This window comes from Dromiciops gliroides, chromosome 3, assembly GCF_019393635.1.
Source record: "Dromiciops gliroides isolate mDroGli1 chromosome 3, mDroGli1.pri, whole genome shotgun sequence".
NCBI lineage: Eukaryota > Metazoa > Chordata > Mammalia > Microbiotheria > Microbiotheriidae > Dromiciops > Dromiciops gliroides.
In genome coordinates this window covers 302,685,491-302,699,011 of record NC_057863.1, presented here as the reverse complement: position 1 = coordinate 302,699,011, position 13,521 = coordinate 302,685,491, and the positions used below count along the sequence as shown (strand labels likewise).

Sequence of the window (13,521 nt, the reverse complement as noted above, 5' to 3'; positions counted from 1 at the left end):
CACTATTGTCTTCAGCAGGCAAATAATACAGAGAAATAAATAGAGAAGGAAGGTCTTCTGAAGTGACTGCAAATTCTTTGATATTAGACCAATAGTCTCAAAAACCAATAACCAAAACAAAACACCATCCCACCCGAATAGACTGTATTCTGCTTTGGAACAAGCCACTCAGATTATCAATGTATAGTATACATCCATTTAAACTAGCTTTTAACTAAGAATATAGTCTGCCTGCTTCTTCAGCCCTGGGTCCATTTTCTAATAAAAGGATAAGGAGAGGGTGAGAGCATCAAATGCCAAAGGGCTCACCATATGAACAATGGGATAAGGATATGTTTTCATACATCCGGTGGTCACAACTCTACTCTCTCTGCCCCTAACTCTGAGAGGGCTACTTTGGTCTGGCCAATGAGAACATGCCATCTCAAACTCCTAGCATTGATGAATTCTCATAATGAAACAGAAAAAAGCACGTAAAGTTGTGTAGTTCTCTATTCCTCTACTGTCAAAGGAAACATAAACAAAGTACAGCGACCCAGAGTGAACAACAAAAAAAGGACAAAGATGCTCAGCAGGATTTTCTCCTGAATTTATTTTTTTGCATTTATTCCCATGAATTAAATGGGAATAGTAATACTAAGTTATTTACCTGTGAATTTCTGGATCTGAATTCGTATTAATTTCATTTACATCAGGAACTTGTGTGTCTTGCATTTTTGAGAAACGTTCATGTAGAGTAAGATCAGAAGATGGAAAATAATTTGCTGGAAAAAGATAAGTAGTTTTATCTTACTATACAACTGACTGCACTTAAAAGATTAAATATAAACATACAGAAATAGGGCTCTGAAAATAACAAAAAGAAATGTCTTCTTGAGATTATGAGATCTTTGTATCTCTAAAATCTATCAGTTCTAGAACACAGTAGATACTTAATAACAGATGAATACTTCACAAATAAATTGGCAGTGTTGATGCACCACCTACATTCTAGTGCAAATAAATAAAATGTCCCTTTCTCATTATTCCATGGATTTGTAATACATGTATACTATTGTCATACATGCCTAAAGCCTACCAGAGAAGAGAGAGTAGTTATCCCAAGATAATCCGATCACTTTCCTTTGGCATAACGTCTACCTGAATCTAGGAGATAAAGACAAACCCAAGTTTCTTTTCTGTCATAAAGTAGCTTTTGTCAAAAGAGACTTTTAATTTATTCCCAAAATTTGAAACTTAATGAAAAATACTAAATCTTCAAATCGTTGTCTAAAATGAGGCACAGAAATGACATCTAAAAGAAATTAGTACAATATATAGATTTTAAACAAAACCTAAATAAAATAACAGAGAACTCTAGACTGACAAAGGTAATTTGTTTATATAATCCAAAACAAGGGTAGCTGGATGGCAAATTAAATAGAGCACTGGGAAGGGAATTCAGGAAGACTCATCTTCCTGAGTTCAAATCTGGCCTCAGACACTTACTAGCTATGTGACTTTGGGCAAGTCATTTAACCATATTTGCCTGTTTCTTCATCTGTAAAATGAGCTGGAGAAGGAGATGGCAAACAATTCCAGTATCTTTGCCAAGAAAACCCCAAATGGGATCACAAAGAGTCAAACGTGACTGAAAAATGACTGAATGAAAGTCCAAAACAAGTTAAACAAACTCTTGTTACAAACTTAAGACAAAATTTAAGCTCACATATTAATACTATGCTATCTCCTAAGAACTCTCTTCCAAATGAAGCCTTTTGAGAGTTGCAAATTTTCTCAGAATTTATCCTTTCAACTCTGAGACCACTGCCCCAGCATCACTGCTATTACTAGTTCCCTCTTATCCCAAGATCCAACCCCGACACTCTATCTTAGGGGATGACAAAATAAAGAAGCTTAGAGGAGTTTGTCACTATTAGTATGAGTGAATCAGAGGAGGCCTGTTTGAATCAGTAATATTATTTGTCTTACTACAAATGCATATACAATATATTAGGTTAATATCAGGTAAAAGGGATTAACTCTTCTTTTAAAGATTTAAAGATTAATTTAAATAGGTTTTTTTCATTTATCCAAAATTCTTGGAGAATGAGCTTTGTTAAATTTAACTAATTTTCCAAACAACTGAAATAAAACTCTAGAAGAACTAGAATTTAAGAAAACTTTAAAAAACCAAGCTGCATCAATTGACAGTTTTTTAAACCAAAGAAAATAGAGGTAGGGTGAACATTTTTCTTTTAAAATAAAATTTTTGCTTCAATTGATATGCCTGATCCTTCTAGGATTTAAGGTTAGTTTGGATGACTGATGGAAATCTGGTTAAAATACATAACACATCTCTCTGCATTTTGGGGGGATGGGGCAATGGGGGTTAAGTGACTTGCCCAGAGTCACATAGCTGTGCCACCTAGCTGCCACTCTGCATTTCTTTCTTTTTTTGGGGGGGGGGGAATGAGGGTGAAGTGACTTGCCCAGGGTCACACAGCTAGTAAGTGTCAAGTGTCTGGGGCTGGATTTGAACTCAGGTCCTCCTGAATCCAGGGCCAGTGCTTTATCCACTGCGCCACCTAGTTGCCCCCATTTCTTTTTTTTTTTTAGTGAGGCAATTGGGGTTAAGTGACTTGCCCAAGGTCACACAGCTAGCCCCTGTTTCTTTTTAAAGATGTTTTTCTTCCCCAGACATCTGGGTGAGGCAATTCACCCAACCCATGTTTCTCAGCAACTTTTCTTCAACTTAATAATCATAAGAGTTGCATTGGGGGGGGCATTAATATGCTAAGTAAGACTTCCACAGGAACCAGTGAGAGGTAAGACCTGGACTGACCAATAGCTTATTCACCCAGGTCTTCCTGAGTCTGTCTCTTTTATATATACATATAATGTTGCTGGTATTTCCCCTCTCCTCTTTTCACAATGAGGATTAACATAATTTAACCTATTTTTGATAACTCAGGATAATTCCTGAAAAGGTGATACAGGAGAAAAAATGTATAAGACTTGGAATGACACTTAGGTTACAGGAGCTATTATGATACAATAAAGAAACCTGGCTCTTGAGTCAGAAGACTTAGGTTCAAATCCCATCTTTAATATGGACCTTAGCCTCAGTTTCTTCTACTATAAAATAAAGAGGCAGGATTAGAAAACCTTAAGTTTCCTACTAGGTTTATAATTATTATCCTATGGTCTTTGATGCTGCCTCTGGCCCTTACTATGTGTGACCAAAAACAAATCTTTCATTAACTATAGCCATCTACATCTACGTATACTCACTGCTTTGACTTGACCTCCTACTTGGTCAAGCCCTTCTAATCTGGCTTCTGAACCTAGCACTTGAATGAAACTGTTCTCTCCAAGATTATCAAAGATCTAATTGATAAAACTGATAAACTTTTCTTAGTCCTCATCTTTTTCAACCTCTTCATAGATTTTGACAACTCTTGACCATCTGGGTTACCACATCCCCTCTTCCCTTGGTGTCCGTGATATTGCTCTCCTGGTTCTCCTACTCTCTGACTGTACTTGTTCAGTCTTTACTGTACCATCACACCATCCATCTCTCATTCACTAAAACTGTATGTCTCTCAAATCTCTGTCCTGAGTACCACATATGGTCAACTTCCTGCTACACATTCCCACCTGGATATACCAAAAATATCTCAAACTCAACATGTCCAAAAGAGTCCTCATTATCTACTGCCACAAATCCAACCCTGCTTGACAACTTCTTTTATTTTGATGAGGCCACCGACATCCTTGCTGTCTAGGTTAACAATCTTAGAATCACCTTAAACTCCTCTCTCCCAAATCCTCACCAGTTGCTACATCTTTTTAGTTGTCTCTGCAACATCTTGGATCCATCTCCTATTCTCCAATGATTCCATTCTCTTTTTCTCATACAAAACCGTATCACCTTGCCTATCAGAATAGCTTACTAATTTAATTGTTATACTTGCTTTCAGTCCCTCACCTCTCTAATTCAGCAGCTACAAAGCCACCAAGAGTTTACATAAGCTTCAACACCATCCTATTACCTTACACTGGCACTCAAAATCTTTTCATCTGGCTCCTGTCTAGATTTCCAAATTTATTTCACTCTATGCTCTTCCTCCTTAATAAATTTGGCATTCATCTTCTGCCACTACCCAGGCTCTCCTCTCTTCCCCTACACTTCAAGTCTTAGAATTTTTAGCTTCCTTGAAGGCTTTATCTCAGGTGTCCTCTTCTATGGAAAGACTTTACTGATTCCCCAATTGTTAGTGAGCTTTCTTTTCTGAAATTATATATATATATATTTTTTTACTTATCTGTATAAACGTATTCTTCCAGGAAGAGGGAAACTCCTTGAGGGCAGGGGCTGTTTTTTCATTTCGTCTTTGTATCCCTAGCATCATGCCTTGCATAAAGTTGGTACTTAATAAATGTTCAGTGAATGAATAGCTTCAGTTTCATTAGTTGTAAAATAAAAATAATACCTGGATTACCCACTTCATATGGTTGTGATGATGAAATAACATATGCATAAGCTGTTAACTGTCAGCTATTAGTAATCTCATCATTAATGAAAATGTATATGACTACACATCAGGCACTCTGCAGATGGAAGGTACAAATACAAACAAGCGGGAGGAGTCCCTGCCCAAGATTACATTCTAATAGGGGAAGACAATCCAGAGCTGCAGGGCAGAGGGAGGTGTGGTGGCTTAGTCTGGAATGGCTAGGAATCTCATGCAAACCTGGCTTCCCAGCAGGGTAAGACAGAGACTTGACTAGCAAAGACACTTGGGGTGGGGCAGAATCTAACTTCCAAGGGGAACAAGATTATAAACAATGATTTTTTGCACTACAATAAATGTGGATCCAGACTTCCATGCCTTTACTTTTTGCTTTTTCTAGTTTCCCTATTAGAATGTCTGTCAGATATCAATTCTTGCTTATTTTGTGTGCCCATCTCTATCATCCTGGCCCTCCCAAACCATTCTGAATTTGCAGCTTCTCGTCTGTTGTGAGATGGGAAATCAGATAATCAGGCTTGCTAAAATCATACATAAAATGTGAATAATTAATCTCTGTAGGAGGACCTAAAGGGCTACTCTTTGAATAAAATACTTACATTTTAGTACATGGATTTGGCAACATCTACATTGGTCAAAGGCTTTTTATTCCTTTCTTTCTAGTTCTAAGTTGTGTTCTGGGCTCCTGGCTAAGTGACCCCAAGAAAAGTGAGGTCACTACACACAAACACACACAAACACACACACACACACACACACACACACACACCCCAAATACATTCATATTTTAAAATTTTTTATTTTCAAGGAGTATGCATTTGGGGAGCTCTGTGATATGTGGTAATTACCTATCACATCTGTATTTCATACAGATAATGGAGAATAATAACATTATAATCAGTATAAAAAACTCATTAGTTTGAGTCAATGTGCCAGGCTGTATAACTTCATGAAAGCCAACAAACTTTCTTGTTTTGGCCATAATGTATAACACACACTAACCTTTAACTTGATGGATTATTGTGATGATTTCCTGAGTAAATTCTCCTGATGGTTTGTTTTCGACATTCCGTGTTGCAGAGTCAAGATGTTCAAACACTGGATGGAAGTTTTCCTTTTTCCTGCCAACAGCAACCAAATCATGTGACATCTATTTCTCTGTGGAAAGGCCAGAAGCAGCCCTAGAATAATTTCCATATATATTTAACTAAATTTGAAACTAGTTTTTTGATCAAAGAATTTATTTTCAAAACTAAGCAAAAAGTTTCTAATAAAAAGATCTTCCCTTTTAATAAAGGTTGGTCACTATGTCATAAAATAAAGATGAATAACAGGCAAAATTAAGCTATAGAAATTTTTGCTTGGGTTCTTTAAGGAGATATCATCACTACTTTCTACCCATAAGCAGACATCTCATCAAATAAATTTTATTTCAAACGAAAAATCACAGTATGTTATTAGGATATTCAAGTACAAATTTTAGTTTTGAGTTTCCTGCTCTGAAATTCTGGCTCAATTTCAGCAACATTGTATTATATCTTGAAAATAATTAACTAATTTAATTCAATAGACTTTTATAAAGTACCTACTATGTGCTAGATGTTGGGGACACAAAGACAAAAAATAAACCGCTCCTGCCCAAGCATCTTAGCAGGATACCGAGAGTAAAAAATATGTACTCTTACAAGTAAATACAAAATGCATACAAGTAAGCACCAAGTAATGAGTAGGGAAGGGCAGAACACTAACAATTGGGGAAGCGGTCAGGCAAGGCCTCATGTAGGACCTGGCACTTCAGAGCTTTGGCCTCCAAGAATGAGAAGTGAGGAAGGAGAGCATTCAAGGCAAAAAGGCAAATATGGCTACTACATCAGAGGAGTATAATGTAAAATCCATCTGTTAAGCTAAGATTATTGTACTGGAAAGGAAGATTATGAAGGACTTTGAAGACCAAAGAAAATAATTTGTATTTTATTCCAGAAGCAGTAAGAAACCCTTAAGAAGGAGAATAACCCAGTCATTTTTAAGGGTTTTTAAATTTTCACTTTGGCAGCTCTGGGGAGGATGGGTTAGAGAAGGCAAAGATAAGAGGTAGGGAGACCAATTAAAAGGCTATTGGCAAAGATCCAGGCAAAAGCAGATATAAGCCTCCACTCAGAGTGTGAATGAGGAGAAAGGGACAAATGTAGAAAATGCCTTGAGGTAGAAAGACTTGTCAAGTGATAGGATATGGGAAATGATAAAGACACCTACATGACATAAAAGATGGCATTCTCAATAAAAATTGTGAAAAGAGGTGGAAAGAGGGGGGAAAAGAAAAGAATACTGTTTTGGACATGCTGAGTTTGTTAAACCTATGCCTTTAAGAGATACAACTATACACATTTTATTTTTAAAGTGACATTTCTAATGTTATTTCTTTGACAAAGTTTATTAAAAAAATTTATACAATCCTCTTTACCAACTGGAGGGAATCTATTATAGCCATTTATGTTAAATTTCATGAGAATTTAATTTGATTATTACTGAAAATTAGCAAGAACATTCTGTTGTTTTTGGAAACTCCAAGCTTATCATAAAATATCTACTAACCACAACTCCCTGATTACTATGATAACCAAACAAATTAAGGAAGTTTTCTTTTACCGAAATCTAGTTAATTTTTAAAATTGCTACAAGTAATCAAGGTGGAAAATTTACTTTTCCTGATAGCTGCTGGCAACTGGTAATGGAGGTATTAACAATCACTTCATAGACTTGGGTTTCAAACAGTAATAATTCATTCATTGGTATTTACAAAAATGAAAAACGTTGACTCAGGCTGGGGAAACCATCCCAATAAACTTAATGAGTTAATATTCAGAAGGAAATTGTGACCATTAGCATTCATGAAGTTACTTGTGTTTTCTTATGTACGTGATTTATAATTAAGGTACAATGGCATCAAGTAATAGCAGCAAGTAGAGCCTTGGTTATATAATGGCAACTCTATTTTCTGAATCAAAAGAACATGTCATCTAACAAAGGTTATTTCTTTTGCAAAACCACATTATATTTTCTTAAAACTAAAACAATCCAAGGAAATTTGGGATGTAAGTTAGCTGTATGGTGATGGCATCCTCATCTCAATAGGGTTCCAAAGGTGTGGTTAGTTAAGTAAAAGAAAACAAGCTTTACCACTTATGTGTTTTGCATTAAAAATAGCTATTAAATAAATATTAAAGACTACAGAAAAAGAAATGTGAAAAATTAAATACAAACAACTAATTAGGTACCTTCCTAATTCTTTATTGTTACAAGATCATTGTTTAATCTCACTCTAGTTTCCCTATTGTCAGCCAAAGGCCTATAATTTACCACAAAAGGAAACAGTCACAAGAATGTGCTGCAGTCTCCGCAACTAATTCCAAAAGAGACATTCAAACGATGTTTTAGTGATGGCAATATTGTTGGAATAAATTTAAGTATAGTGCTGTGGATGTGAGTACTTTGAAGAAGACAACAATCATTTGAATGTATAAAGTGAGGCATGGATTTAAGTCATTACTTGATATCAAGTCAGTAATGATCAATATGGAGTGGAACAAAATGTCTGACTGGGGACTGCATGAAAAATTTGGAAAATGTGGACTCTAAATTTCTAGGCTTATTTTCCATCTGGTCACGAACTATCATTTTATGTTTATTTGTCTTTTACTTGGTTAATCACACTAACATGAACTATTTATTATTTGGTAAATGCAGAGATTTCACCACACAGAGGCTGTTGGACTTATATTCATTAAATCTAACAAAAAAATAAGTTATTTAATAGTTTTCAAATAAAAAAGTATACTAAAAAGATTATTGGGTCAGGCTTAAGGTTTGGGTGCATTTCAGTATCAGAAATTCCTACAATATTTCTTATACTATAGGATTCAATTTGTTTTGCAAAACAGCTCTAACTTTCTAGCTTTCTTTTGAACCACAAGGCAAGAAAAGAAGCAAGAGCTGTGAAATAGGGAATGTAAAATGGAAAGGGAGCCTTTTTCCCGAAGTTAAGTTTTAAGTTCTAACTACAGAATTTACCTCCCTTGGCAAAATAGAGCCAGATAACTCCTATAATTTTATAACTTACAACTTAACTTTGTGGAAAAGGCTTGCTTTCCCTTTAAAATTTTCTAATTCTCAGTTTCAGATTCTTCTCTTGATTTGTGGATAACAGAGAAAAAAGATCACATATCAACATAATTCTACTGATCTGTGTGAAGACCTGAAGCTATTGCATCCTCAATGAGAAAGAAGTTATTTTCTCATCTTTCCACTTAATTCAATCTAAGTTTCAGCTTACCATTTCCTATCTGCCCATTAGGCATTTAGCCATGACTTTCATAGGAACATAAGGACAAATATCACCTAGTCCAGAAAAAGGACAGTTTCAGAGAAATGTGGTAACACTAGTATGAATTCATACAGGGTGAAATGAGCAGAACCAGGAAACAATTTATTCAATAATAACATTCTAAAGACAAACACTGAAAGACTTCAGAAGTCTGAGCAATACAACAACCAAACACAGTTCCAGAGAAATGATAAAGAATACTCTCTACCTCCTGACAGAGCAAGAAGGCACTGAGAGCCCAGAATGACAGAAGTATTTTTGGAAATGGCCAACGCAGGAATTTGGGGGGTTTTGCTTCATCCATATTTGTTACAAGGGTTTTTTTTTTTAATTTTTTCGCCCCCAAATGGAAGAGGCAAGGAGAGAAAATAGATTTTTTTAATTGCAAATCTAGTCTAAACAATCCCCTTATTTTATAGATAAGGAACTGTGTCCTGAGAGGCAAAGTCAATTGTCTGAAGTCACGTAGCTAATTACTAACAGAGTCAAGTTTCAAAGCACTGGATTTAAAGCTAGAGGATCAGGTTAGAATTCGTATTCTAGAAGTTACTAGTTGAACAAAGTACGGTTAACTCTTTGGGCCAGGGTTTCCTTTTCTATTATCACTGACTCTCAAAACCCATCAATAACTTAACAAGAATCCTCCATAACCACCACCCCCACAAACCCAACAAATGGTCATTCTGCCTTCTTTTGAAGACCTCTACTACCCACAGCAACTGTGGACAGCTCTAATACAATTAATCAATTAAACAAGCATTAATATTAAGTACCTATTACTTGATTTGCTAAGGGTCCCTCCAACTCTAAATCTATGAGGATTTAAAATCAAAGCTTTCCCTACCATGCCATTAAGCATCCAATTGTCTCTCAGCAACCATCGGTAAACAGTGATTTTTTTTTTTGGCGGGGCAATGGGGGTCAAGTGACTTGCCCAGGGTCACACAGCTAGTACGTGTCAAGTGTCTGAGGCCGGATTCCAACTCGGGTCCTCCTGAATCCAGGGCCGGTGCTTTATCCACTGCGCCACCTAGCTGCCCCCTGGTAAACAGTGATTTTAGTGAATCTAAAACTTGTTCTACAAATGAGAGTCATATATGTGTGTGTGTATGTATATATATGTATGTATGTATACACACACAAATATATATTATATATATATATATATATATATATATAAAACAGCCAAGCTTACCTTTTAGAAACATTTAATACAAAATAGGGTTTTAACAGCAATTTAGTAGTTTCTTAGAAAGGCTAAGCTCTTTATCAAATAGCCAAAAATTGCCTCAATCTCTATCCACATAAAAACTAAGAATAACTAGTCTTTGAAAAATTGAAAGCTTACACAAGTAATTTGTCACAAATATCCAAAACTTTTGCTATTCTCATAAATAAAAATAGCACAAAAGCATTGTAATACAAAACTGCATTTGATAATTTATTAAAAATTCATTTTTAAAATATGAAATTCTTATTCTAGAACTCCTGTGACTATCAGAATTTTGAATGAGAAAAACATATACCCTCTTGCTAGACTATAATCTATTTTTTTAAAAAAGTAAAATATGTTAAAAATACATATTAAGGTTGCCATGGTAAAAACAACCTAGAACCTTCCCAAGAATGAAACCTGTTATCCTTCAGTACAACTTACTCTTTTAAAAATCTAATGTCAATAAAAACTCATAAAGGAAATAGCTTAGTAAAAAAAAAAAAGCAAACATAGCAATCATTAAATCTGACATGTATCTGATTTTAATCTGCTTTTATTATTCATAACAAGTAAAACTATAATGAAGAGGAGAATTGGCAGGCAGGGCAACCCAGGCCTAGGCCCAGAGGAGCACCCTTTGCCAATCAGGGAAAGGCTATAGGGGGCAGCTAGGTGGCGCAGTAGATAAAGCACTGGCCCTGGATTCAGGAGGACCTGAGTTCAAATCCAGTCTCAGACACTCAACACTTACTAGCTGTGTGACCTTGGGCAAGTCACTTAACCCTCATTACCCAACCAAAAAAAAAAAGAAAGAAAGAAAGAAATGCTATGGTATTTCCCTCACTTGACTTAGCCAGACCCAAGGAGGAACAGGCAGGGTGACCCATGCCTGCAACCCTTCTTGGCCAGGGAACAATACCCCTAGGAGACTATAAATATTCTGATTCATCTCCTATTCTCTACCACTTCTATGGCTAATGAATTTCCACCCTGTCCTCTTCTTATCCCTCTACTGCTGGTCACCTAGGAACAAATTATCAACAATCTCTACCTCCCACTGTCTCATCCATGAACAACTCAGTGTGTAAAGTAACTACACATGTCCCAATAGGTATCCAACCCATCCCACAGTGAATAAACATCCCATCATCCCAGACCTTTCTTTCCCACTTCTTTGTTCCTCCTGGCTTCCTCTATGGCCATGTAACTGCTGGTCATTCACTTCACTAAGGTATGTATCTTTATTCCCACCTTCTGTGGTAAGTCTATCCCTTTACACCTCAACTAATGCTCTCCTCCTCTCTGCCTTGTATTTATTTCTATTTATGCTCTTACATTTGGGCTGCATATATATATTTGTCATATCCCTATTCAAATGTAAGCTCACTCCTTGAGAGCAGGCATTGTTTCATTCTTTGTATTTACATTCCTACTACCTAGCTCAGGGCCTGAAACACAACAGGTGATTATTAAATCTCTGTTGATAATTGATTCATCTGAACAGACTGCCCAAAGCTGCCTTCTATAAAACAAGAAACAGTATGAGCTAAAAATGGTATTATTTTAAAATATATGCTCACTGTTCTTTTTCCTTCCCAAGATTATATTTTAGATACGCAGAAAGTATGAGGGTGTCTTATTCGGACTAAATGAAGTACACATTAGGATTTACATCTTGTCTATTCTAAATTCGATGTTAATACTAAGTATTAGTAGATTTAAGAGGCAAATATAAAATAAACATTCACACAAAATAACACAAAACTGCTCATTTTAGGATGCATAATTAGTATTCAAGCAAGAAAAATGTCTCAACAATCAAAATATAATCAAAAGCACTGTTTCTAATATAAGCCAGTGATGACCTCTACTTCTCTCCCCTCCCTATTCCCCATTTAGCTAAAGTTTTATGTTTTCATGAATGTACCTTCTGGGATATGAATATAGTTTGAAAAATAAATGGTAAGCAAAATATAAATAATATACTTAACTTCATCTGATATTTACTTTGTATCAAAAAGAATTAGGCTAGGCACCACTAATACAGATATATTCCATACCTGTTCAGAAATTTACATTCTAATAAAGCACAAGGATAGCATAAAAATTTTCTTTTCATCATTTTCTTTTTTATAGGAAAAAATTTTTTAAAGGAAATAAGGAGAAAGGAATTAAGTTAAGGGTGTTAAAAATCAATTCAATGCTTTTAATAGTTAACCATTTTTCTACCTTCTAATCATAAAAGAATGTCTGGAGATACTTTATATATCAACATTTAATTAAACAAAAGTTAATACTTTATGCAAATTGAGGAAAGTTTTCAACAACAGGTAAATGGAAAAGAGAAGAAAGAGTTGATATAAGATCCAGAAACATGAAGAATGAATGACATCTCTGTTAAAGATTCATCTGGAAAAGGAATCTTTAAAATAAACTCAACCACACTATTTCAAAAGATAAATTTATAAGTAACAGAACAAAGCTGCCAACAAGCAGCCAAGCATATAAAAAAGTATTTTTCTGCTCTCCCCTTCTCACAGCCCACCCCACACCCCAACCACCCCGTATTTGTTTCTATTCATTTAAAGGTGAACAGGACTCTCCATTACCTTCTAGATGTTTTCAAAGCTAGTCTTAAAGCATTTTAAAGCAGTGTTCTGCATTTTAGCCCAACTTTTTTGAGACCCTTTCATCACACAATGAGGACTCTCCTTCCCTCCCCTAATTTAAGCATGTAATAAAAACTCTCTCAGACTTGATTTTCTCTTATTGCAAAAATCTTTTATCAGTCACTTGATGGGTGATTTAGTTTACATGTTCTTCCAATTAACATTACCATTTTACACCTTTTATATCTAATTGATCACGAAGGATCAAACGAATCAAAGACCAAATCCATTTCTAGAATTTGTCAGCATTATTTGAGCAGTTAAGCTTTAATATTTATTAATTCAATTAAAATATCTTTTGACTTAAGGCTGGGCGTGAAAGTAAATCTAATTTAGTTTTTTCTGGTTAAGCAGGAGTTCAAAGGAATAACATGGTCTTTTTTCTCCCTCCCTAGTCACTTACACCCCTTGAAGAGAATCTTTTTGGTTTAAATGCTTTGGGGTTTTGTTTTGTGGGGGGAATGGGAGGAAAGGGAGGATACTAGAAAAGCCTATCTAGCCCCACTTAAGCCCTTAAAAGACCTATTCCTGGCACTCCCTAGGTATAAAAAGCAACTTTTTTCAAGATCCGCAAAGTTTCAGGCCCGCTCCAGAACTAATTCTTTTATTTCTTCCCTTCTCTGATTGAGTAAAAGGTCACCCACCTCTCTAATATCCACAATCTCAACCCAACTCTTCCCCTCTCTGCACCCCACTATCTCAGAAAAAAATTATTTTCATGGTACTAAACATAATTGTAAG

At 35.5% G+C, this 13,521-nt stretch overlaps 1 protein-coding gene across 3 annotated transcripts in view; it reads right to left on the bottom strand.

Moving 5' to 3' along the window:
- The window catches only part of BCLAF3 (BCLAF1 and THRAP3 family member 3), a 101,937-nt gene that overhangs the window by 49,220 nt on the left and 39,196 nt on the right, over nucleotides 1-13,521 (bottom strand). For all 3 annotated transcript variants that reach the window (XM_043995480.1, XM_043995479.1, XM_043995478.1), the window contains exons 6-7: nucleotides 5,517-5,635; nucleotides 650-764 (exon numbers count right to left, since the gene is read on the bottom strand). In XM_043995480.1, coding sequence (XP_043851415.1) covers nucleotides 650-764; nucleotides 5,517-5,635 — 234 coding nt within the window. The remainder of the gene's footprint in view (nucleotides 1-649; nucleotides 765-5,516; nucleotides 5,636-13,521) is intronic.